The sequence below is a fragment of the Natator depressus genome, chromosome 10, assembly GCF_965152275.1.
Source record: "Natator depressus isolate rNatDep1 chromosome 10, rNatDep2.hap1, whole genome shotgun sequence".
NCBI lineage: Eukaryota > Metazoa > Chordata > Testudines > Cheloniidae > Natator > Natator depressus.
The window spans coordinates 47133794-47160557 of NC_134243.1; the positions used below are offsets into that span (position 1 = coordinate 47133794).

At 47.2% G+C, this 26764-nt stretch overlaps 1 protein-coding gene across 1 annotated transcript in view; it reads right to left on the minus strand.

The window, feature by feature from the left end:
* Positions 1-26764, minus strand: part of PTPN9 (protein tyrosine phosphatase non-receptor type 9) — a 52451-nt gene that overhangs the window by 8263 nt on the left and 17424 nt on the right. The window contains exons 2-9 of the mRNA XM_074966028.1: positions 16551-16694; positions 15120-15209; positions 14018-14142; positions 8368-8473; positions 6844-6954; positions 4334-4662; positions 3424-3517; positions 1087-1156 (exon numbers count right to left, since the gene is read on the minus strand). Coding sequence (XP_074822129.1) covers positions 1087-1156; positions 3424-3517; positions 4334-4662; positions 6844-6954; positions 8368-8473; positions 14018-14142; positions 15120-15209; positions 16551-16694 — 1069 coding nt within the window. The remainder of the gene's footprint in view (positions 1-1086; positions 1157-3423; positions 3518-4333; positions 4663-6843; positions 6955-8367; positions 8474-14017; positions 14143-15119; positions 15210-16550; positions 16695-26764) is intronic.

Genomic DNA, 26764 nt, shown 5'->3' on the forward strand with positions numbered 1-26764 from the left:
AGCATCGCTGCCCCCAGGAGCAGCGCAGAAGTAAGGGAAGCAGTATCGCAACCCTCCCTACAATAACCTTGCAAACCCTCCCCCCCCCCCCCACAACTCCTTTTTGGGGCAGGACCCCTACAGTTACAACACCGCAAACTTTCAGATTTAAATACCTGAAATCTTGAAATTTATCATTTTAAAAATCCCGTGACTGTGAAATTATGGACCATGAATTTTGTAGGGCCCGAGAAATAAGCATGCCACCCTCCAGAAGGGGAACAAACCGGCCCAGGGAAGCGAAGTGACTTGTCTAAACTATTGCTTCACCTCCTAGACTCGTCCTACGCACAGCTGACGAATAGCCCGCTGAAATCAACGAGAGAGTCTTTCCATGAACTCCAATGGGCTTTGGATCAAGCCCTCACGCGATATCTCCCCTCCTCACCCCTTTGAGTGAGCTCCTCCCACAAGCAGCCATGCTCTAGGGATGCTTCCAACACCTCACCACCGCAGCTCCACCCATAGGCGCCGACTCCGTGGGTGCTCTGGGGCTGGAGCACCCACGGGGAAAAATTAGCATGTGCTCTGCACCCATCGGCAGCCAAGCTCCCCGCCTGCCCCCGCGAGTGCGCCGCGTCCCCGCTCCTCTGCCTACCTCCCAGCGCTTCCTGCCTGGCTGCCGCCAAACAGCTGTTTGGCAGCATTCGCACGCTCGGGGCGGGGGGGGGAGGAGCGGGAAGGTGGCACGCTCTGGGGACGAGGCGGGGCTGGGGTGGGGATTCGGGGAAGGAGTTGGAATATTGGTAGAGAGGGGGCGGAGTTGGGGCGGGGCCTCATGGAAAGGGTGGAGTGGTGCCGGGGGTCGAGTACCCACAGGAAAGAGGGGAAGTCGGCGCCTATGGCTCCACCCTGTTCCTTCCAGCCCCTCCAGAGGCAAGAATCACTCTTTACAGGACTCTTACGAGCACAGTGCCGAGACTCCCCCAGCCAGCCACGTCGGCAGCATATGAACAGCAACTTGCCAGCTCACTGCCCCGACACTGCCTACCAGTGGGCCCAACGTCGTGGCGTACTGACCCCATTCTAAGCAGAGTATGATCTTACCTTGAGTACCAATGTAAGCATTCCTTTGTTTATAGCCATCCATGAAGCTGGCATTGATGTAGTCTGTCAGCTGAAGAGAGAAAGATACACAGACCGTTACCACGCAGAGCATAACACCACAACATGCTGGAGGAGGAATGCCCAAGGGCAGGGGAAAGCTGTTAGTCAGCTGAGCAACAGAAAGAGTCTGAGGTATGCAGGTTGGGATAGATAGAAGAGGAGTGGGCACCATGCGTTCCCAGATCCCTGAACCTCATCTGGGGCATCTCCTGCAACCCAGCTTCCGTTCTGGGAGGGAGCTCAGGTTTGCATCCGTTTTAAAACACTTTGACACTGGCCTATTTTAAAACAAAATCCGCCCACGGCCCATTGCACAGCCATGATGCTGTTTACAATTACGCTACCACCACACAGGCCAGTTACACTTGGGGCAGCAGTGCCATGGGACGTGCAACCTGCTCCCACCAGACTGGGTGGAGCTTAGGCTATTGCTATTTCCAAATACCCCTGACAAATAACCGGGGGGAAGGAGTGCAGTTGAAAGAGGGGAGCCCAAATGCCCGCAGAGATCAAATAGCAACTAAAAGCAGGGGAAGGGAGTGAAATGTGATGGAGCGAAACTCCAGCCCTTCCGATCACCTGGAGGCGTCTTAAAGTAACGAACTCAGCAGGGAAGAGAAACTGTCAAGTCTGACCAGATTCAAATCAGAGCCCCCAAATAACCTCCCACGATGCCTTGCTGTCCATGTCGCCCAGGGACGCAGAGGGCTGTTCCGGACATGGACTCTCTTCACTCCCTTCCTCGCATAGAAAGCTCAGACATGCCGGAAGCTTAAAGGAACAAAGATCCCTTTCTCTGCAAGGACCCGAGTTGGTGCACTCAGGGGTCTGTGTTCCTCCTGGGGCAACTGAAAACTTGACACGCACCCCAAAGTGGTGCCCAGAGCTGTATCTCTCAGGGATTTAGGGGTTAGTGTCATAATCGACCATTCTAGGAGTGGCGTCCCCTAGACTCCAGCCTGGGCAGATGAACGAGACTCTCGTCAGCAATTTTCGGCTGCATGCTCACGCAGCCGCAGTTACTCCGAAGCCTCCCCGTGTGCTACGTTCGGGTTCAGAGCTCGACAGGCTGAGCTATTGTTTTTAATGAGTGCCACACTGCTGCCCCTTGAGCAGCCAGCCCAGCGCACTGTTTGGCTCAGTGCCCCCCACATTCACTCTGGCAGGAGGCATTTCTCACCAGGGAGCACGTGCGCTGAGAGCGACAACAGAGGATTGAAACTGGCATTTGGGAGCTTCCAGCTAGCACAGCCCATAGCGCGAGACGCTGGCTGGCTGTCGGGGCTCAACGTCGTACCCGGCGAACGAGTTCCCCTCTTGCTTTCAGAGGAGAAGCTAATGCTTAGAGCCAGACCCTCAGCAGGTGTAAATCAGTGTTAGCTCACTGAAGTCAATGGAGCTAGGCAGATTTATTTCAGATGAAGATCCAGCCCTTAATGTTAAAGGCCTACGTTCTTCCGTGTGTTAAAGTAGGGTGGGACATGGGGTGCTCCTTTCCGGTCACCCCAGCATGGCCAAGGCCCTCAGGGTTCCCCTTGCCCAGCACTGCTAGGCATGTGGCTCTGTCCAGGAGAATTCTCCACTACTGCTGTAACCGGTGCTGGGGTTTCCGATACAGGGACGAGGAGGGCCTGTGCTGTTGTTTAAGCACAGGGCAATGCACGACCAGGTGGGAGATGTGGGTTTGAGACTCTGATTCGAGGCACCACAGGCTGGCAGAGAATGTAGAGGTGTCTCCCGACTCCGAGGGAGGCCTCTTCCCGCCAGCCACACTGGCCTGCGGGTTTGCCTATGTCCTGAGTGCACAGCGTAGGAGACGGAGGGACCTGGTGAGGAGCGTAAGGCAGGACCCAAGGACGTTCCTCAGGGGTGGGAGGGAGCGGCAAGAGGGGAGAGAGTTGCCAGCCTCTCCTGGGGACCTGGCCTAAAAGCACCTCAGGGTCCCACCCTCCAGAGCCTCTGCTCTCTCAGAGCTGGCTGCCCCAGGAGAGACCCTGCTGTGAAGGAGCAGGCACATATGAAAGCCTGAAGCAGGTGGTGGGCTGGGTCTCTGGGCTGGAGAGAGGAGTCCCCAGCCAAAATAAACCCACCCTCACAGTTTTACGCGGTGCTTTCAGAACACCAGGCCACGGACGGCTCTCACACTGCCCCAGCTGGCAAATCACTCACCCTAGCACACAGGCATGTCCAGCATGTGACTGCCACCCCAGGAATGAGGGTGAGGGGCCGTCTAGACGGTGGAGAGTCAGCGCCCCAGGGAAAACTCTGCCTGCTTACCTCCGAGCGGCTGTACTGCTTGGTCAGCTTCACTCGAGTTTGGTCCAGGCACGGCACGTCCCCATATCGGTTCTTCTCCTGGTTATACGGAGCCCTGTGGGGCACCGAAGAGGCAGGAAAAGTGAGGAAGAGAGAGCGGACGGGAAGCAGCAAAGGACTCTGTTCTAGATCACACCATGCGCCTGGTGCCCGAGTTTGGGCTCTGCCGTCAATCAGACCCAGGGCTTTCCTCATCTAGGGAAAGGCCCGTCTAGCAGATTGTTATGGTAAAACTGACACCCACTTCTCGTCTCTGGTAAGCTGGATCGTGATGTTAGGAGGGTTGCTTTGTTCTCCCTCATGCTCTTGGACAGCACTGGTAAGTCTGCAATCCAATAGTAAACCAGGCTGAATCTTCCCGGGCAGCTAGAGCGAGGGATCACCCATCCCAATGCACCTGACCAGCACCCGCAGCAGAATGGCAACCTTCTCAACTGGAGGCACTGCCTCCTTCCAGCAGCGGCTTTGCTCGGCCACAAAGGAAGGGGCTGGTTTGGTGGCTCTCTGCATGCAGAGGCGCACAGCAGAACCAGGTTTGCTCTCCCCCGGCGAGGCCAGTAAGACGTGGACACGTGCACAGTAAATGCATCCTGGTCTGAGGAGTCCCTTTTTCAATCTTACTGCTGATTTCTAAACCATCCCTCTGCCCTCCGTCTCCTGCTGCCGTGAGAGGAAAGAGACTCAGGTCAGACCCGCTGCCGCTGCACGGACTAGCCAGCCCAGGATGAAGAGAATGGAAGCAGCTTCCTCATTGAAAGAGAGGGATTGTGTCAAGCAAGCCCAGCTGTGGTTCTGATTTTGCAGACCCATTGGTGATCTATCCCTCCAACACCGCCATCTCTGTGCCTAGCGGCTTTCCTTGCATACTTACAGGGAGCAGATGAAGGTCCCTGCAGGACTCCTGCGCCGGATGTCTTCGTACTCCTCGTAGATTCCCCGCTTCTGCTTTCGGTTCACATGGTCCATCAGTTGATGGACAGTCATGCACTTTGGTCCAGGAACATGCACCGAGCCGTTATCTCGCGGTGAAACCAGCGGTACCAGGATCAGCTCATCCAACGGGTCTGGGTGGCCATTCTGCTGGGGGAGGAACCGGCAGTTCCAGCTGAGAGGGTCCAGCTTGAGGGATCCCCCTAGGTATTCAGGGAGACATTCCCGGGGCAGGTGTTCCTTCAGCTCTGACATCTTCACCATCTGAACCTGGGGGAACAGAGTGAGATGGGATGGGGTGAAACGCACCCCGAGCATGGACTTGACCAGCCTGTATGTGAAGGGAGGGGGGCTTGCTTGAGACAGTGGACACGTAGAAGTGAGCTGTAGCTCACGAAAGCTTATGCTCAAATAAATTGGTTAGTCTCTAAGGTGCCACAAGTACGCCTTTTCTTTTTGTAGAAGGGGATGTAGTCTGCCTGGCTGGGGCTAAGAAGTGAACTGATCCACTTCCCTCTTGAAGCCATTACAAGGCCTGGAAAATTCCTCACAAAAGGGTCTTTGAGTAGCTCCCTTTCCCCTCCATTCTCTTGTTTAGAAATCTGTTCTCTTTAGTGAATGGAGCTGTTCTGACATACTCCAGTAGGGGGAGTCTGCCTTTCCTCGGCTGGAGCAGAACAGAGATCTGGTCTGTGAACCGTCTGGATAGAAACAGCTCCCTTTCCGCGACTACAAGGCTCGATTTGTGACTACTGGGGAGAAGTCCACATTTCAGGTGGATGCTTTTCATACAAGTCTCCTGCTCTAATCAGGAGGAGTGGGGAGGGCAGGTGCAATTCAAAGCCACACCATTATAGGACCTGGGAGCATTAAACTCTGAGGACATGGTTCCATCTGAAGTTATTTAAGGATACTGATGAGGTTTCCAGCTGTATATCCTCTTTGGTTAAGAAACATTCAAACTATGGTCATCATTTTGCTAGTTATCTGAAAGAGGACCCCTTCCAGGCATGGACTTGGTCTATAGAGCGTGGCAGACTCCGGGGGCCATAGAAAGACCGTACACTCTGATTAAATTCCTTTACTTTAAAATGCTGCCCAAATTCAAGGTCTGAATATGATCTCTTGGTTGATGATTAAAAGGGAATTAAAAAACTGTCCTTATTTTCCAAAAAGGAAGAAATGGTTTCAGACCCTAGATGGTTAACAGAACTCATGGGCAGCCCTGGAAATGGACTGTGAAGAAAGGATTGTTTTAAAAAATAATTTTATTTGCCAATACCCAAGGTCAGGCTTCGGAGTGAGACGATGGTACCTCAACCCCTTCTTGGAAGCAAAAGCAGGAAGCTGCACTCCTTACATTTTGATGACAATATAAACACCCGAACCACTGGAAGGAATGCAAACCCCTGCTTTGCTTTACTACTTGTAGATTCTGTGGTGCTAAATGAAAAGTGAAAACCTAAGACAGACAGTAGCTGGATGTGATACAATCCACTTTTGCAGGAAAAGCCCAGAAGAGTCCTGATCAGAGGACTTTGCAAATTAAAGCCTTTTCCATTTAGCCTGTTAGAGTATGATCTGCAATACGCCGAGTGCCCTAAACCCCGCCCAAAAAGTCAGGACTGGGCCTTTAATTTAAGGCTACCTATGAGTTCTGGTAGACCCCAGACCAGCAAAGCAAGTACAGTTGAGTAGTTATGCTGATTTTGATGGCACTATTCATCTACTTAAAGTTAGGCACATGTTTACTTGCTTTGCTGCACTGGGACCTAAATCAGATGGTGGTTGTTTTTTTTACATACACCCTCCCACACATGTTACAAAAAACATTTAATTTCCCCTTTAAACACAACGGGGCCCTGAATGGGACTGGGGCCAGCAGCCACAGCTATCATACACATTAACAATAACAAGAGAGTCCAACCGGAGATTCTCAGCCAAGTGCAGCCTCGGAAGCTTTGGCTGCAAGAGAGCATGTCGCTGTGCCAGCAGGGTAACGGTGCAACCATTTGCACAGACACAAAAGCACTTTGGTGTGGACACACGCAGGCACAAGTGAGCGGAGAGTCTTGCAAGTTCAACAGTCGGGCCCGTTTTTGAGTGCTCAGGGCTAAGTCAACCCTGGGTGTGATGGACACAACCCAGCTGGCTTCAATGCAGCTGCTCCTGTTTGCACCCTTCATGCATTTAGCCCTTAGCCTCATGTTTCTTTAGCAACCCTGGGAAAAATATCCAGCTGCCCTCACTGGAACGCATTGGCCAGCGTGTATGAAAAGGGCTGCACCAGAGGCTATGAGATCACCTATCTATCATGCAACATCAGCCTTTGCCTCACAGTCTCCCTGCGTGACACCCTGTTTAAGGAGAATTTCCCCACGGCAGGGACTCTGATTCGAGGCTTTTTTCCATGTGCCAGCACCTCCCCACCCCGGCCCATGTTTTACTCACCCTCTCTCGGAGCTTTTCTTTCAGCAGGAGGCTGATGATGGAGTAGGGTACTCGGAACCACATCGGGGCACCCACAATAAACACCTTTTTGAGACGAGCCGGGAAGGCTCCCTGTGGATGGCACACGGATGCATTTTAAAACCACAACCTCAACCCATGCCTTCTCTTTCCTGCCTTCCCCGCTCACGGCCAGCAGGGGGAAGATACAGCACATGCCTGGAGAGAAATTAGGCAAGGGGCCCAACAGCAAGAGGCAATTTAACTGGAGGAAAGAACAAGCTGCTTTGACTCTTTGCTCTTTAGGAAGTTACAGGAGAGGAGCCCAGAGGCCATGCTGATGGGTGCATTATAAATGCCTAGCTGTGTTAACACACAATTGGAACTTGGGGATCTTTTTTTCCTTAAAGCTCATGAGTTAATTTGTTCGGGTTTATTTAACTTTTCTGTATATACATAAAATGCATTATGGTTACAGTTTAATTGTCTGTGCGTTGAAAGGGAAAGTCTTGTGGTAACATTTCCCTGTGTAATGCTTCCTTATTTCTCTTATATTTTCTTCTGGGAAATCAGTAATTGTCAGGATACTAAAAACAAAACTAGTCAAAAAACCTTGGCTCTGTTTTAATTGAAACATTCTCAGCCATTGAACCATGAAGCAGAGACATTCTAATAGCAAACCCTTCACATTATATAGTACTTACAGGCCTGATCCAAGCCCGCTCCAGTCAGTGGTAAGATTCCCACCAATTCCAGTGGGTTTTAGACCAGGCCCTACATGTCCAAAACATTTTATGATCATTAACTAACTGATCCTCACAATACCCGCTTTGAGGTAAATGGGGAACTACTGTTCTCCCCATTTTACAGATGGATAAACTGAGGTTGACTAGCCCAAGGCCATACAGTGCACCGGTGGCAGAGCTGGGACTAGAAATCAAATCTTGAGTCTTGTGCTCTACCCACTAGACAGCACTGCCTCACAGTCTAGATAGCTTTGGATAGCAAAGTAAGTAGAGCAGAGATATTAGTGTTTGAAAGAAGTCACTGCAGAGATGGTGACTTCCCACAAGTACTCTCACCCTTTCTATTTATAGCACTGGCAAAGGCTTTGACTCCTGCTACCATGAAGAGTGGAGACAGACATGTGTTTTGAACTCTCAGGGTCTAAGGGAAAGCGGGGTTCAAAGAGAGCTGCTTCACTCTGCAGTCTCTATCTAGGGACATATAGAGCCCTCTTCACAGTCTTTAAAATGGATTTTATCCCCATGACACTTCTGTGAGGTAGGGCAGCACTACTGTACCCATTTCACAGAGGGAGAACTGTGGCACAGGATGGATTAAGGGACTTGCCCGAGTTCACACAGGAAGTTTGCGGAATTGAATCTAAGGCTCCCAAGTCCCAGTCCAGTGCCCTATCCGCTGCGCTATCCTTTCTACCCCCCTACAATAGGTTGCAGAGTCTCAGAATACGCAGGGGGGGAAAGCCTCTGTTCCCATCAGCTCCCCCCGCACCGTTTCCTTTACCTTCAGCAGGTTGAGGATTTTCTTGCTCAGGTCCAGCTCGAAGTTGGTATAGTGGGAGCCTGCCATGTCATAGATGAACACCAGACCGTTTCTCTGCGTTTCGAAGCTGGGTGCACGGGGCAGAAAGAAAAAATCACTTGCCGCCGGTGACGTGGAATCCTGGCGCACAGAGTCACGCAAAGCACGGATTCTTTTAACCCCTTAAGTACCACGATTATTTATTTTTGCAATGCATGAAGGAGGATATTCACTTTGAACAACAGAGGCCAGACACTCAGCTCATTGAGGTTCTGACCCCAGGTTTTTAGGAACAGGAAAAAAAAAAAAAAAAAAAAAAAAAATCACAGAAACTCAAATAGGGTATTTGCACTATCAATTCTTGGCATAGATGGCAATTTGGCAAACTCCTCACTAGGGTGACCAGACAGCAAGTGTGAAAAATCAGGACGGGGGTGGGGGGGCGGTAATAGGCACCTGTATAAGATAAAACCCCAAATATCAGGACTGTCCCTATAAAATTAGGACATCTGGTCACCCTACTCCTCACTGAACTCACATTGACGTCCAAAGGACTCAACTGCATGCTTACAGAGTTTTGCTGTATTGGGGCCTTACTACAGGCAAGTCCCAGTAATCGAGCATTCAGAGTTAAGGAGAATAAAAACAAGATGAATGCTGGGCTATCAAGTGGTGTAATCCTCTCCCTGTAAGCAGTTTGGAAATGGCACTTTCAATGTAGCATTTCTACTACAGAAGCACGAGGTCCAATGAATGGGGGAGCTGGCCCTGTTGCTTTAAACAGGATCTGGCCAGTAAAATAGCTTAGAAATGTAACACCTGCAATGCATCAGTTCCGACGTAAGGGGGCCAAATTGTGCCCACAAACTGTCCGTTATTTTCTGAACTGCAGCCTAAGTGCCAGGTGCACATCAAAAAAATCATTGGTCTAAATGTCGTGCAGCTAAGTGATCCACTCGGCAGATTAAAAAAGCCTGGGGCGGGTTTGTGCACGAGGAAACTGATCAAGGTGCCCGTTGCTTGTTAATTACACCTTGCTTGTAATTAATATGTGCACCACCCTGTACAAACAGCTTCTTGCCTCTTGGTTCAAACAATCAATAGCTTCAGCAGCGAAAAAGAAAACCTGTAACAGGTGAAAACCTGTTTTTTCCATTCATGCTGAAACCAGAATTCCTGTTCAGCTGAAAACAGGAAGTTTGTAAACCAGAGATCAATGTGACCCCTTCTCTCTCATTTTTGCAATGCATGAGACAGAGATGGGGAATCAGGATGCACCTAGGCAGATACGGCTTCAGTTACACATCTACTTGCAGCACGAGACAATGCCTCTGTCTGGGGCTCTCTGAGATCACACTGGATGTTTCTGAAGTAGGGTGCATGGCGAATCGGGCATAGCTAAGAACTTGGTACATTAAACGGAGTTTACAGTGTCCTCTCAAGATTTTTAAATGTGTATTTCTGATTACCTCGTTCGCTTATTGTTGGACGTATTTAATTATTTCAAAACTGAAATTAAACTGAACGTGCAATGTTGGCCTGCTAGGCAGAAGGCAAAAGCCATCTTTTCTATAGGGTTTCTGGGGAGGGTGGAGGCTGGGGCTCCTGGATGGAATGGAAAAGGAAGGGGATTTTCTGCTGCTTTGATTTACTGGCTCCTTGAGTTAATCTGTCCCTCCTCCCCCATATGGATTATTTGTATGTTGCTGGGCGGTTATAAGAACGACAACAAAAAAATGCCAGTCTAGATCAGGCCAGCACCAGCTACTGCCAGGTTTCTTGTTATGGGATAACCTGCCTGAAGGTAAAATTTCTACCTACCCCTCTTTGATAAGAGACAGGTTTATGCTCTGAAACATGAGGGAAGGGACCGTCTCTTTGTCGTGTGTTTGTACAGCACCTGGTCCAGTGGGGCCCTGGGCCATGACCAGGGTTCCTAGATACTCTGGCAATACACATAATAAATAATGGCGTGTTCCTCTGCCTTCCAAAATTCTTTTAAGGGTAAAGATTTCAAAAGGGCCTCACTGATGAAGAGGGCTAAGTCCCACTGATTTTCTTATGTCTGTCAGGGACTTTTGGAAATGTTCCTTAACCCTCCTAATATTAACTCTGGATGCTCTTGTTATTTACAGCAGTGTCCAGTCCTTTTTGGAGCTCTGCTAGCATCTTCAAACTGTGAGTTTAACGGTCCGCTTGCCTTCAGCCTGTGTAAAGGCATCTTAATTAATCTATCTTTAATTACAATAGTGAGAAAAAAACAGCCAAAAAGAAAATCAACAATAATTCCAGTGCTTTGCCAGCTGAGATCTATTTCAACTTTGTAACGCTTTTATCCAAAGGAAATTTAAACCTTCACTAAGTACTTTCCCAATCCAATTTATTCCCCGCATACTCAGTCACAGCAAATGGAAATAAAAGAATTCCAAGCTGAGCTCTTTTCAGTAACTCCTGATTTCTGAAACTTACAAGCACTTTCACTCAGTTTAGAACCCAATTTATACTCACTGAAAATTCTGATGCTGATTATTTCTGCAGTGCCATAGGTACGCATGGCACTCCAAATTCACTAGCACCCCAGAGCCATTCCCCCAGGTCAGCCCACATGTTTTATAATCTCAAATGGTAGCTGACTAGATGTACTCACAGGCAGAGGTGCAACTACTTGCCCATTTATAGACAGCGGCCCTGATCCTGAAATTGAATCCACACTGGGAGTCCTTTGCATCTATACAGATCCATTTGCAGGATTGGGGTTCACATCTGCAGAAGTGTCAGGTTTTGAGGCCATGTCTACACTACAGACTTCTGCCATCAAGGGTGTGATGAGTTTTGCCAGTATAAGTTGCAGCCACCGTGGCTCTTTGCCAATCTAGTATATTACTATAGCTATACCAGCAAAGCCTTCCAAGCATAGACCTGGCCAAAGATTATAAGCTCTTTGGGGTGGGGACTGTGTCATCCTGTGTGTTTCAACAGTGTCTAACCACATCATGGGTGCTACTGGAATACAAGTCATGAACAATGATAATCAAAGGGACGATGCATCCTTTTCTGTGACACTTGAGGAGAATCCATGAGCAACCCCAACAAAAAGCAATCTTTGCACTGCTTAGAGATTGGACCTTTCAATCCCCAGTCCTTTAGGGTACAAGTCTGAATTGCGTGTCTGCCCAAAAGAGAAGATAAGCTCTTAGGATAATGAATGCATATTCCTCTATGCACTCTATAGCAAAGCACACACTTCTTTTTCAAAATTTAACTTTATGCAGTAGACTATTAGGCTTGAGGGTGCATCAGGCATGGTAACACTCCAAACTAGCCTTGTATTTAAATACCAACAAAATGCATTCATGTTGTATGGAGCAGTGTTTCTCAACAGGCCAGTCCCTGATATCTCCCTGACACAGTTTAAGAAGGCAACAAGCCCAGTCCCTGGTATCCAAAAGGTTGAGAAACACTGATATGGAGCACCTGACAAGCAAGACAATTCAGAAGTAAAGTAGCTCTTGTTTCAGCCTTCTCCACTACGTTCTGACACTGCAACTTATTGGATTCAGAATTCTTGCAGCGCAGAATGATCATCCCATGCCCTACGCACTGCAGACCCCAGGGACAAGCAGAGTGGGGAAGGGGTGAATAGCTGAGAATTTCCTTTCACTTTTGCATCAGGAAATCAAAGCCCTGAAAGTGGGTCAGCCTGTCATGTGTCACACAATACGCTCCCTGTTTTGTTACATTAACCTTTGTGCATATGAGCTGCTCCAAAGAATGATACTGTTACATATAAAACGAGTATTCTCCCTGCTTCCAAATGTGCGTGCCCAGATAACATCCTGCCTCGTCCCCCTACCAAAAATCCTCCCTGAAAATCTTCAGGGGAGACCATGGTTCTTAGCTCTTTAAAGCATACCAGAGCCAATGACTCAGGGATTAAGAGATCACGGCTTCCTCGAATACAGTCGAAAGCATCAGGGGTGCGAGATCTTTATGAGTTTTAGCAAATTTCTCAGGGAAGCCAGCTGGGCCTAGGGATTTTCCATAAGCTTACTGAAGGGCAGCAAGCTTTTCTTTCGCAGGCCTTTGGCCTTTCTGACTGAGCCCCGCACAGACAGCTCTGAAGAACAGAGTTCATTTTGAAAGCTCGATGAAAAACAAACAAACAAACAGCAGCATTAGGGACATTCAACCAGCCAAGTGCTGGGATTCAACTAGATATCCCAAAGTCCTATAATTCAACAGATTAATGCACCTCGTGTAGGAGAGTTTATATTGCCGGGGGGGTGGGGGGGGCAGCTGTACCACAATTACAGCTTGGCGATTTCAAATCCCTACTTTAACAGCACCGATTCAATTAATACTCCTCAGCATTTCGGCCAAACGCCCCTTGACTTCTCTTCTTTACAGACCCTTCAAAGGCAAATTCAAGGACATAAACCATCTATGGGGCATCTTCAAAAACTAATCAAGGGCTTGTGTAGCTGTTAGTGTAATCTCCTACATATACGTAGTTATAACACACATGCAAACTACATTCAGAGAACATTGCTAAGGTTGCAAAGTCAAGCACTCAAGAGATAGGGAATGCCAGAATGATGGTTGCCTGTGCATTGAATGAGGCAGAGGCCCTGTGGGGAAAATAGCATGTGACCATGACACCAAAGCCCATATCATAATGCATCCGATGAAGTGAGCTGTAGCTCACGAAAGCTTATGCTCAAATAAATTGGTTAGTCTCTAAGGTGCCACAAGTACTCCTTTTCTTTTTGCAAATACAGACTAACACGGCTGTTACTCTGAAACCTATCATAATGCAGCTGCACAAAGGGACCAAATTAAAGTTTCACAGGCTACCTGAATTCTGGCATTTCCTCTTTTGCGTGCTGGACTTTGCAACCTTAATACTGTTCTTTTTGTGTGTGTAAGTTCGTAGGTCTTTAAGAAAGCAAACTGAAAAAAACGAAATTCCATCATGCGGCATCATATCAACACCACAATGAGATACAAGGGAAAAATCAGCCAAGGTAGCAGCAGTTACCCACTGTGTGATCACCAATCATGTGGCCAATACAACTTAAGGCCCCCACTGCACTTTCCCGCTGGACAGAAATCCTATCCTTGAGTGCCGTGGGCCTCCACCAGCAGCTGCTCAGACAGGCAGGCTCTGCCGTAGGCCTGGAAAATCATCTAATACGCAAGTCTCCTTTATATTGTAGGAGACAGACCAAGGTCATTCAGATGAATCAGCTCAGGTTTGCTCTCTTATCCCAAATAGCTTGGGATCTGAAAGAGACAGACTCATGAACTCTGGAGTAGGGCTTAAAAAAGAAACCCTCCCCAGGCCCAGTCCTGCATGCACTCACATCTGTCTACAACAAGAGACAGAGGCTGGAAATGCTGCAGGGATTGGAGGCGGAGGGGAGGGAAGCCAAGATTTCCCCCCAAAATCCATGCTACAAATTCAAATTCCTGCCGGGCAGCGCGTACTGATGGAAACCCTGGATTGTGGAGTTCAGCAGGACAGGGAAAACCACCCCGCCTAGATTGCAATGGGCATTACAGGTATTAAAGCCCATCTAGGAACAGCAAGGTGAGCAGACAGGAGCTGCGTGCCACACGCGTCTGTACTCACCTCTCCACAGCTCTGTCCAGCAGATAGAACAGCGCCTGGAGCACCACATGTTGGACGCTTTTATTGGGATGATGTAACTTGGCGGTGAAGAGGGCGATCGAGGCTCCGGAGGGGTCCCGTGCGCTCTAGAAGGTAATCAGGGGAAAAGCATAAAGACCAGACAGGTTTCAGAACAGTCTCTGCAGAGACCATGGATGGTACAGAGCTCTTTGGGACAGGGACAGGGTCTACTTGTGTGATTGTACAACACCTTTGCACTACAAATAAATAGTAATGATGGAGGTTTCATGCTGCAGCCAACTGGAGATGCAGAACTGCGAGCGTGAATGTAGCAGACATGTGCAGGACACCCCATACAGAACGGATTTATTTTAGGGAGACTATTTTCCCCTTTCACAATGTTCATTAACTTGTGAGCTTTCCTGCTCTGATCCCTGGGGGACAAGAAAAGCATGACTTACACCCATGGAGAAGAAGACAATTCTATCTCCTTACTCATTCCATTCTACGAGCCTCCCACTAGTCTACTGCACCCTTAAAGTGAACCAGAGGAGCCCCCGAAAGCTGATCATCTTTAGCTGGCATTTTCCCCAGACCAACCAGATAGCCCAAGGGAAGGGGATAAGCCCAAGGAGTAGCTAACGCCAACTACTGCTGCGCATGAGAGCTGGCCCAGGGGCTCCCTTAGGACCCCCACTGCTCAGGACAGTGATGAGCTAACAGCATCTCTGAGACGTTGCCATCTTGCTCAGCGTGGAGGTAGGAGCAGTTCACTGATGCAGCCAATGGGAGAGGGAGAAAAGGAGAAACTAAGAGGAGAAAACAGCTGTTGTGGGTGAATAAGCACAGCCCCCACTTCTTCAAGGATCCCAGCTGGACCACCCCAAAATCTGGAATCCCTGCCTTAGGGTTACAATCTCATGAGACACAATGCTACAAACACCACCTTGTATATCACCTTCCAAGACCTGTGCACACTTAGTTTTTCCCAGTGCTGCCCAGCTCTCTCTCCAGGTTGCAGGCCCTTTGGACGTGGAGAGGGCTCCTCTTGCACAAACCAGGCCCGTGGGAGAGAAAGGCCAGGACGTGATCCCACACTTACCAGGATGGTGAACTTCCCACTGAGCAGCTCAGAGCGCAGAGGTTCTTCGTGAGGTTTCAGCTTCACAATTCCTTCCTTCAGCCGAGTTTCCTAAGGGTTCAGAGGCACACAACAATCACAGGGACAGCAGACAGCACAGGAAGCAGCTTCCAATCAGCTGCCATTACTATTTCCTGCTCAGCTGGGAATCATTAAAGGTATATGGCCACCATCACCACCCACCTGCTCAGTGACCAAGCCTCATGCACATCTAACCCAAACAAATTTCCAGATCTGGCTTCAAAACTTGGGCCACCTTCTCACATCCCTGAGGCTGGCCAGAACCACCAATTCCCCGTCTGGGCCACCAAATCTAGCCAGCTAGCCCAGGACTGGGGCTGGCGGAGAGGATGGGAGGCAAGCCAGCTTGTCTGGCACAGAAGCAGCAAACTGGGGTTGTGACGTAGTTCCTAGGTTTATATAGGGGGGACAGACACACTAAGAGTTTAGCTGCCATTGTGTCCTTTGTGGGTGTGGTTAACCCACTAGCCAGATCCCAGGGCAAAGGATTATGGGTGTATGCGAGAATCCATAGAGAAACCATCTTCGATTCTCAATTTAATGTTTGTTCAGGTTTCATAGACTGCTGTGAACATCTCCTAACAGTGTCGCCTGAAGAGGCTTAGAACAGATGTGTAGTGAAGTTGTTTAATGCAGGACCAGAAGGCATTTGGGTACTATGGTGATAAGCATGGAATAACCACCACTACAGCAGTGGTTCTCAAAGTTTTGTACTGGTGACCCTTTTCACATAGCAAGCCTCTGAGTGCGACCCCCCCCCCTTATAAATTAACACACTTTTTAATGTATTTAACACCATTATAAATGCCGGCGGCAAAACAGGGTTTGGAGTGGAGACTGATAGCTTGCGACCCCCCATGTAATAACCTTGCAATCCCCTGAGGGGTCCCAACCCCCAGTTTGAGAACCCCTGCTCAACAGAATCCAATATTGTTCCTGAAAAGGGATGGGGAAGAAGGCTGGATGTTGGCATGGCCTAGAACTACTCAGTTCAATAATTCCTTGGACACATTCCTGTAAAAAAACCTGTGACCAAGCAGGGGAAGACGAGAAGCGTCTGAAAGAGAACAAGTTTGGGGGATGGGCAAGTTTAAAACATTGTCTAGGTTTTTTTGCTATCATCATCCTGGCAGGGTGGTTTGAATTGATTTTGTGCCTGGGTGACTCACAATGATTTTGCATGGCTGATTTATACGCTTGTAGGTTTTTCACCAAAGCAAAAAAATATCTGAGAAAAAAAGCATTTGAGAGCATAACTGTTCCCCTGGAAACGAGAACAGCTTTTGCAATGCATCACATCACTTAGCAGCACAGAAAAGCCCGGCCTGACTCCAGCTCCCCCCTTCACCAAGACAGCTCCGGCTCACGTACCCTGTAGGAGTGGAACAGCTCGATCGCTCGGAGGACATCAAACTTCCTAGCCATGAGGAACTTGACGGCCACATTCCAGGAAAGCGGAGATACATTGTACTGCACAGTCCACTTGTTAATCTCCTCTAGGAACTGCTTCGTGGCCTATTTGAGAGAGAGACATGCATGGTAAGGCAAGAGGGAAGAGACACATTAGTGTTTGCACATACTAAATACCAAGGGATGGAAAATAATCTGGTACAGAAGCTATTCTGAAATCCACTCTAACCCACTGTGTATCTAATCACACCTTCTTGTCAACTGTCTAAATGGGCCATCTTGATTATCACTACAAAAGTTTTTTTCTCCTGCTGATAATAGCTCATCTTAACTAATTAGCCTCTCACAGTTTGTATGGTAACTTCCACCTTCTCTGTATCTAACTATCTATCTATCTTCTTACTATATGTTCCATTCTATGCATCCGATGAAGTGGGCTGTAGCCCACAAAAGCTTATGCTCTAATAAATTTGTTAGTCTCTAAGGTGTCACAAGTCCTCCTGTTCTTTTTGTGTATCTAAAAGCATTCGATGGATCAGATAAGTAGGTGACACATGGTAAGGCAGAAACAATGAAATGAGAAAAGAGATGCAAATCACCAGCTCAAAGCAGCCTGCACAAATCGGCAGAGAGAAAGAGATGGAATGATTGGATAGCTGGCAGTGAAGCTGTACAGTATGATGCACCAATCACTCAGTCTCACTCTTTTCATCAATCCCAGCAGCCAATGAGAGCGGTGGGAACAAACGAGCTCTGGCTGATTGAGCAATAAAAGAACAGGGATCATTCATTGGTGCATTGTTAGCTACAGCAGCAAGTCACTTTTCTACTTAACACAGGCCTCCAGAGTTTGCATATTGCTTTCCATGGCAGCTATGAAAGGCATCCGGAAGCCATAAGAGTGCTGGGTCATAGCTACGTGTGATTAGTTAGACAAGCCTCAGAGACTGAATCTGGAAAGCCACCCAGTGCTTTTGGAAACCGTGATAGCTGGCAATCCAGAGAAAGGGAGCTAGACCTCCTAGCCTCCGCACTGCTGGATACCTGCTGAGAATGAACTGTACCATCTCCAGACGATGCCAGGTACATTGGAATCCCACCAGCCTTCACCTTACCAGAGTCATGGTCTCTTACTGTCTCAGCTATGCCTCACTAGAGAGACATTCCTTACTTTAGACCCAGGTTCGTTTCCTTCCAACACCAACCTCGTGCTCTCTCGCTATTTCCCTGAGTTATCTACAGCGACAGTTCCGACTGGGATAACGAGGTTGTAGATCAGTTACAGTGAAGGAATTCCGGGAGAGACAGAAATATGGTTGGGTGAAATTCCAAGGCCTGTCGCATGCAGGAAGTCAGCCTAGGTGATCATAATGGCCTTTTCTGGCCTTGAAATCTATCAACCTATTAAATTTATTCCACATCAGGCAAAAGCATCCTTAGTTACCAGTCCTCTTTGTCTGGCTCAAGCTGGGTCTTTGTCCCACATTAGTTATTTATGCAGCACAGTAAGTACATGCATTTCCATACAGTAAATGCCAAACTTGTAACCTCTGCCTTGAAGGGATTACACTCTAACCAAAAGGCAAAAGCAGGTACAATCCATGATGGAATACACACAGCATGGGATGTGCTAGTGGTTACTGTGGAATAGGCAAAGGCTTGCATGGTTTATGAGAGAGAGAAAGAACAAACTTGGTGTGATCTGACAGGGAGAGAAGGCAAAGGGTGAAGACAAACAGAACAGTTGGAGAGGAGATCGGGCATAGCACAGAGAGCAGGTGATGCCAAGCCACAGGGAGGGGAGGAGTTTTGGAGAGCTCTGGAAGCCAGGAGAGGACATTTGCCATGGAAGAAGAGGTGAAGCCAATGGAGAGAGACAAGGAGAAGGGGGGTTCGGTCAGAGTAGCAGAGTTTGGGATGGAAGAACAGTACCAGGGAGGGATGGAGCAGAGATCAAGGGAGAAGGAGGAGTTGGAGCTGCCAGGGTGGGAGGCTGGCGAAGGATGGAATATCTTGGTGACTGGGATGGACAGGAGGGGGAGGATGAATTCTGTTGTAGATAAAGAAGCAAAATGGTTTGGCAAAAGCCTAGCCGTGGGGGCAGAGGGAAGAGGAGTCTCACGGTTTGAATGAGGTGAACGATGGTGCTTCTGTGAATAAGACAAAGAATTAGAGCAGAGAGGGGATTCTGCGGGAAATACAAGCTCTGGTTTGCATATACTGAGTTGTTTGAGGCAGCAGCAAAACATCCAAAGAGAGAAATTAGAGGGACAGGCAGGGATGCAGGTTTGGGTTTCTGACAGGCTGAGGAGTATGTTCAAAGAACATGAGCTTTGTTGTGTACCAGCAAGAGGGCTTTCTATGGTGTTTGAAAGGAAACCTCCGAGGTCTTTGCCTTTAAATATGACAGTGAGACAGCTGCTGATGGCAATTCTCCCAGAGAGAAGAAACTCAGAGTTAAAAACCAGCCATACCTATGAACCTGTTAGTGCCCCTACCCTAGGCATTCCTTCCTGCAAAACCCACCTGGAAAGCTGACAGAGACCACCAACATTGGCTAGATACCAGAGCGCTCCATACAGGAGGGTGGATGACAAAGACATAAAGGTCACCACCAGCCATGGCTTTAGTAGCTATACCCTGACCTGCTTTAAATACCACATTGGCTGGGAACCAGTTAGCACCAAACCAGAGAAACAAGCTTTAGCACCGCAAGGAGGACTGAAACAGCAAACATCACAGTGACCAAGAAGGAAACAGACTGCTGCCTTGGACAACCCAGGCCAGGTGAACAAACAAAGCCCAGGGCAAAGGAAGGAAGAAATTAAACCACAACCAAACATATAGGGCAGTATGCTGCTCTCCGCTATACCTAGCATATCCATAGGATCGCACAGGTGTAACCACAGGCAGGAGCTGGATGAGGGTCAGTTCCACTGAGCACTCCCTGAGATAGTGGTTTCCTTTTCTAGCCAAGATAATACTTTTTTTTGCTAAGCTCCTAACGGGATCCTCCAAAGATCCTAGCAGAACAAAACCCCAAATATTCTGCTGTGAGAACACACAAAGGACCTTTTCATCCCCTCTGAGTTGATAATCATTTCAAAAATAAATAACCGACAATAAATCTCTAGATAGAAGAAGCTTAGAACCCTCTGCAGAATGGGGTGCATCACCCGGCAAGATATAAAGATGGCTCTGCATAAAATAAACCACATGTATGATTAATCCACACTATTTGCCTTCCTCAAGCAATAGCGGCATTGCCCAACGCTCATCATTTTAGTGCAAGACTCATGATATTTGGTGCTTTCCTCATAGCCTCAGCACCGGGAATCGCGTAAGTGTAGGAGACTCTCAGCTTTCATTAAAAACGTGAGATGATTTTTGAGGCTTGGCTAGACAGCTCTAGTTGTCACCACAGAGGCAGTGGGATCTAGGGTAACGTTTTCAAGCGTCTAAGTCCCGTTTTTGCTTTTGAAAATTTTACCCTTAGTGAATAGGGCGCACGGGTGGGTGGGATTCAAGACAGTTGAGTTCCCTCGCTGGCTCAGTCAGTGCCCTGCTGTATGCTGTATGTTTGTAGGGACTATTTAGAAAAGCTGGACGTGCACAAGTCCATGGGGCCGGACGAGTTGCATCCGAGAGTGCTAAAGGAATTGGCGGATGTGATTGCAGAGCCATTGGCCATTATCTTTGAAAACTCGTGGCGAACGGGGGAAGTCCCAGATGACTGGAAAAAGGCTAATGTAGTGCCAATCTTTAAAAAAGGGAAGAAGGAGGATCCTGGGAACTACAGGCCGGTCAGCCTCACCTCAGTCCCCGGAAAAATCATGGAGCAGGTCCTCAAGGAATCAATCCTGAAGCACTTACACGAGAGGAAAGTGATCAGGAACAGTCAGCATGGATTCACCAAGGGAAGGTCATGCCTGACTAATCTAATCGCCTTCTATGATGAGATTACTGATTCTGTGGATGAAGGGAAAGCAGTGGATGTATTGTTTCTTGACTTTAGCAAAGCTTTTGACACTGTCTCCCACAGTATTCTTGTCAGCAAGTTAAAGAAGTATGGGCTGGATGAATGTACTATAAGGTGGGTAGAAAGTTGGCTAGATTGTCGGGCTCAACGGGTAGTGATCAATGGCTCCATGTCTAGTTGGCAGCCAGTGTCAAGTGGAGTGCCCCAGGGGTCGGTCCTGGGGCCGGTTTTGTTCAATATCTTCATAAATGATCTGGAGGATGGTGTGGATTGCACTCTCAGCAAATTTGCGGATGATACTAAACTGGGAGGAGCGGTAGATACGTTGGAGGGCAGAGAATGGATACAGAGGGACCTAGACAAATTGGAGGATTGGGCCAAAAGAAACCTGATGAGGTTCAATAAGGATAAGTGCAGGGTCCTGCACTTAGGACGGAAGAACCCAATGCACAGCTACAGACTAGGGACCGAATGGCTAGGCAGCAGTTCTGCGGAAAAGGACCTAGGGGTTACAGTGGACGAGAAGCTGGATATGAGTCAGCAGTGTGCCCTTGTTGCCAAGAAGGCCAATGGCATTTTGGGATGTATAAGTAGGGGCATAGCGAGCAGATCGAGGGACGTGATCGTTCCCCTCTATTCGACATTGGTGAGGCCTCATCTGGAGTACTGTGTCCAGTTTTGGGCCCCACACTACAAGAAGGATGTGGATAAATTGGAGAGAGTCCAGCGAAGGGCAACAAAAATGATTAGGGGTCTGGAACACATGACTTATGAGGAAAGGCTGAGGGAACTGGGATTGTTTAGTCTGCAGAAGAGAAGAATGAGGGGGGATTTGATAGCTGCTTTCAACTACCTGAGAGGTGGTTCCAGAGAGGATGGTTCTAGACTATTCTCAGTGGTAGAAGATGACAGGACAAGGAGTAATGGTCTCAAGTTGCAGTGGGGGAAGTTTAGGTTGGATATTAGGAAAAACTTTTTCACTAGGAGGGTGGTGAAACACTGGAATGCATTACCTAGGGAGGTGGTAGAATCTCCTTCCTTAGAAGTTTTTAAGGTCAGGCTTGACAAAGCCCTGGCTGGGATGATTTAATTGGGGATTGGCCCTGCTTTGAGCAGGGGGTTGGACTAGATGACCTCCTGAGGTCCCTTCCAACCCTGATATTCTATGATTCTATGACAGTGGGCAAGTGTCTTTTCCTCTCTGTGCCTCTGTTTCTCTCCCCCTCCCCTTTGTCTGTTTAGATGGGGAGCTCTTTGGGGACTGGGGCTGTTTCTCAGTAGGTGTTTATACAGCACCTCACATGACGCAGCCCCAGTCTTGGTTTGGCCTCTGTGCCCGTTGGGAACACAAACATCAAATAACAATAATCTCTTTAAACTTAGCTCCTCCTCTGAAATGGCCTCAACTCCAGGGGGCAATTGCTGGACTCTGCCTCCTGCTGGCCAGGATGTGATTCTTGGCTCAGAGCATAGGAACAGTTCTTTCGGATTTGGCCTGGATATTGGTCCTTGTGAGAATAACCTGGTCTATATAACGGTGGGATCTTAATAGATATGACAGATACAAATATGCCACTTGCTCTGCTCCATCCCTAGCAACAGCAGCATCAGTCTTGCAATTTCCTCTCTAGTTTTTGAACCGTCCCTTTGAATAGAAGGGAGAGTGGATGCAACCAGCCCAGTTCTATGGGGCAGGGACTGTCTTTGACAATATGCTTATACAGACCTAGCACAATGGGGTCCCAATAGTGTTTGCTGCTTCTTGGCAGTCCTGTAACACAAGTCATGATAGCAGCCTTTAAAGGTTGAGAAATAAACTTAAAACCAACCCAGTAGGTTCCCCCCCGCACATGGTTTTGTTTGTTTGTTTGGGTTTTTTGATATGATTCTACATCATTCCAAAAGCACATCCAGGGACAGAAATAGACTGGAAAGCTTTTAGATAGTAGAAATTTTAGTCGACTTGCAATCTGAGAATGAAAACTTTGATCCTACTGAGTTACACGGGAAGTGATGAGAACAAAGTTATTGTTTCCAACTAGGCACAACAAGAAAGTCACAGAACTGCCTAGAAGGGAAATGGGTGGAGTTGCTACTGACCGGAGACAGGGGCATGGAGAGTGGATGGAAACAAAAGGAAGACAAGACAACTCAATTTAATACTGTGTCAATTTTAGATGCCCGGTTCAAGCAGCTCAACATTGGCTGAGGAAATGTTTGTAGGGTGCAAAAAGCGCACGCACACTTGACTTGAAATATATGCCTAAGTATTTGTAGGATCTTGGCCTTAGATTTGTTTGGTTGAAACTTCATAGTAGGTTAGGTGCTGAAAAAGCAAATCAACTGGTAAAGTGAATAGATATTGAAGGGCTGATCCAAAAAGAGACCGAGGCTGAACTAGTTAGTAGACTGAGAACTTGCTCGTTGTGTTTTGCTTATGGAACTGCAAGTTTGTACACCAGGGGCCCTTTTATGTTTGAAGACTCCATATGCATACAGCGCGAGTTACCCACTTGGGGTTCCTTGGTGTGGTCTTTTCAGGTTGGTAGAAATCTTGCACCATCCTGTAGCTCTTTCATCCATCTCACTAAAGCCCCCATCACACACATCAGCTGGGATAAAGCAAAAAGAAAAGGAGTACTTGTGGCACCTTAGAGACTAACCAATTTATTTGAGCATAAGCTTTCGTGAGCTACAGCTCACTTCATTGGATGCATCGGATAAAGCAGTCGCTTTACACGGTAGCAGCCGAAGAGACAACCAAAAACTTACAAATAAGAGTTAGGTTAGGATACCAAAAGGTAGTTAAAGAAGAGGGGCTCTGAACCAGAAAATCCAAAGTGACACCATTTGTTTCAGTGGAATTACTCAGGATTGTCACTGGCGTAAATCAGCTAGAATCTAGCCTTCTCTGGGTGTCCCCTGGCACTGTTTTAAGGCTGGGTCAGCAGCTGCAGAGGATTAGCGCTACACTCCTGGGCATAAGCACTTTCCCAGTGGCATGAACACTGACTAAGAACATGCATTCCTGGTCAGTTGCGCTATCCGTCCAGTCCATGCAGCTCCAACAGCCGAGAAGTATAAAATCCATTATAACTACACACACAAAAAAATTAAGCGCCTAAACCATTCTCAGACCCTAGGGGTGAACTTACAGCTTATAAATACATTATTAAAGCAAATATTTGCAATTCATTTCCTCCTTCATTTACCTGCCAAGACCATGGTCAAGATTCTGTTGTTTCCCATGCGAGAGATGCTGACAATACAACCCCGCCCCCGCCCCCCAGAGCTGAGAATTTAAGGGCTGCTCCCTTTTGTGAACTAAGGGGCTAGTGGGGTCATCTGCTTTCAAAGGAGAAACACAAGGACTGTTGAACCAGGGTCTTGGCAGGTTGAAATAAATATTTCAGTTTCCTTTTTCCAATGCCTTTATTTGTACTTTCAACGCTACACACGTATTATCCGAATGATTTCAAGCCAAATTCTGCGATGAGCCATGCATGTACAATTCCCATTAAAGTCAATGAGAGCGGACCGCACAGGAGAGGACAGAATTTTATTTATTTCTGTTTGTAAGGAAAGCGCCCATCTGGTCCCCTGAGCGATCTCAGAATAACTAACCTCAGCTATCAATATTACACACTATAATGACTCAAAGGATCTATTAGTAGGAGGAAATTACAGTCGCACCAAGAGACTCCAACTATAGGGATCTGGGGCAAAAATTGGGGATTGGTCCTGCTTTGAGCAGGGGGTTGGACTAGATGACCTCCTGAGTTCCCTTCCAACCCTGATATTCTATGATTCTAAGATGGGGGCCTCATTGTGCAAGGCCCTGTACAGACACATAGTAAGAGACAATCCCTGCCCTGAAGAGTTTATAGCCAAAGTACACAAGACAGACAATGGGTGAAATGGAAGCACACAGAAATGAAGTGATTTGCACCAGGTCACAACCAGGTGAGTGGCAGAGCCAGAAAAAATGCAAGTCTCCTGACTCCCAATCCAATGCATTATCTGCTACTGTGGTTCTCAACCAGGGGCACATCAACTCATCTAGATATTTGCCTAGTTTTACAACAGGCTACATAAAAAGAACTAGCAAAGTCAATACAAACTAAAATTTCATACAATGACTTTAGAGTGGTAGCCATGTTAGTCTGTATCAGGAAAAATAACGAGGAGTCCTTGTGGCACCTTGGAGACTAACAAATTTATTTGGGCATAAGCTTTCGTGGGTTAGAACTCACTTCATCAGATGCATGGAGTGAAAAATACAGGAGCAGGTATAAATACATGAAAGGATGGGGGTTGTGCCAGCAATGCCCCTCTGCCATGTACATTGGCCAAACCAGACAGTCTCTATGCAAAAGAATAAATGGACACAAATCTGACATCAGGAATCATAACGTTCAAAAACCAGTAGGAGAACACTTCAATCTCTCTGGTCACTCAGTAACAGACCTAAAAGTGGCAATTCTTCAACAAAAAAAACGTCAAAAAACAGACTAACGTGAAGCTGCAGAACTGGAATTAATTTGCAAACTGGATACTATCAGATTAGGCCTGAATAGAGACTGGGAGTGGTTGGGTCATTACAAAACCTAAACTTAATTTTCCCAATGCTAATTTCTCCCTACTGTTACTCACACCTTCTTGTCAACTGTCTGTAATGGGCCACTCTCTTACCACTTCAAAAGTTATTTTTCCGCCCTTGGTATCCTGCTGTTAATTGATTTATCTCGTTAGACTGACTTCACACTTCGTAAAGCAACCCCCCATCCTTGCACGTATTTATACCTGCTCCTGTATTTTCACTCCATGCATCTGATGAAGTGGGTTCTAACCCACAAAAGCTTATGCCCAAATAAATGTGTTAGTCTCTAAGGTGCCACAAGGACTCCTCGTTATTTATACAATGACTTGTTTATACTGCTCTATATACTGTACACTGAAATATAAGTACAATATTTATATTCCAATTGATTGATTTTATAATTATATGGTAAAATGAGAAAGTAAGTAATTTTTCAGTAATCGTGTGCTGTGACACTTATGTATTTTTATGTCTGATTTTGTAAGCAAGTAGTTTTTAAGTGAGGTGAAACTTGGGGTATGCAAAACAAATCTGACTCCTGAAAGGAGTACAGTAGTCTGGAGAGGTTGAGAACCAACCACTGATCTACTGGACCCAGCTAAAATTAAGTATCCACCTCAAGTTTTTCCTAAGACACCTGTCTGTCTCACATGGTCTCCAAACTCCTTCTTCAATAGCTTATTGGATTTGTTGTTAAAAGCCTTTGAATTTCTCGCTGTGGACACGTATAAATTCCTGTTAAATGTGCCAGCATGGATCCACCTGTAAATACAAACCTCCCCCAGCCAGCCAAACTACTTTTAGGTTTGGAGAAGCCAGGAAGGAGCCACAAGCAACAGCTGGAGGGGCTGGACAGAGTTTTGATTTGTGCCTAAAGGGTTAAATAATAATAATTTTTTAAAAAGGCACCGGTTTTAAAAACTGGAATTCTTTCTAGTTCCATCTTTACCCTAGGATTTTCTTTGTACAAATAAGTCTGTTTTAATAACTCATGATAAGGGAATTGGGTCTCTTGTAGTTTAAGAAATAATTAAAGGTTAATGGTTTCAATTAAATGAATTTTTTTCAAAACAAACGTTTTCTTTATCATTTTTCCTTTATCATTTTTGTAATGCCATGTATTTATCAGACTCCAGTGTGCAGTCATGTGAAGGTTTTATTCATATAGCAGCATGTGATTTTCCTGTTTTGAAAACTTGATGAGAAGAGAGAGAGAGAGGAATCAGTACTGCTTTTAACACCGTTTCATTGCTTAAAAGGTGCACACACAAAGGACACCCAATCCCTCCAATTCCTTTGCTCTAAGCTAGAGACCATCTGGCGGGGTGTGTTTTAGTAAACCGTTCAGGATTTAAACTAGGCTTTCTACCCCTCCTCTCCTCAAACAAACCCCAGTAGAAAGGATACAGCCAAACGAACACAGACAAAGAACTGAAGTCACCCAGCCCGTGACATAAAACAGGAAGAGCCGTTCTGAAATGAAGGAATTTTCCATTATCCCCAGCATTGTGCAAGAGCAACAAACAGCAAGCAAAGGCAGCTAAGATTGGCTTTCGAGAAATGCCGCCGTCGCAGCGGGAACAGGAAGAATTTGGA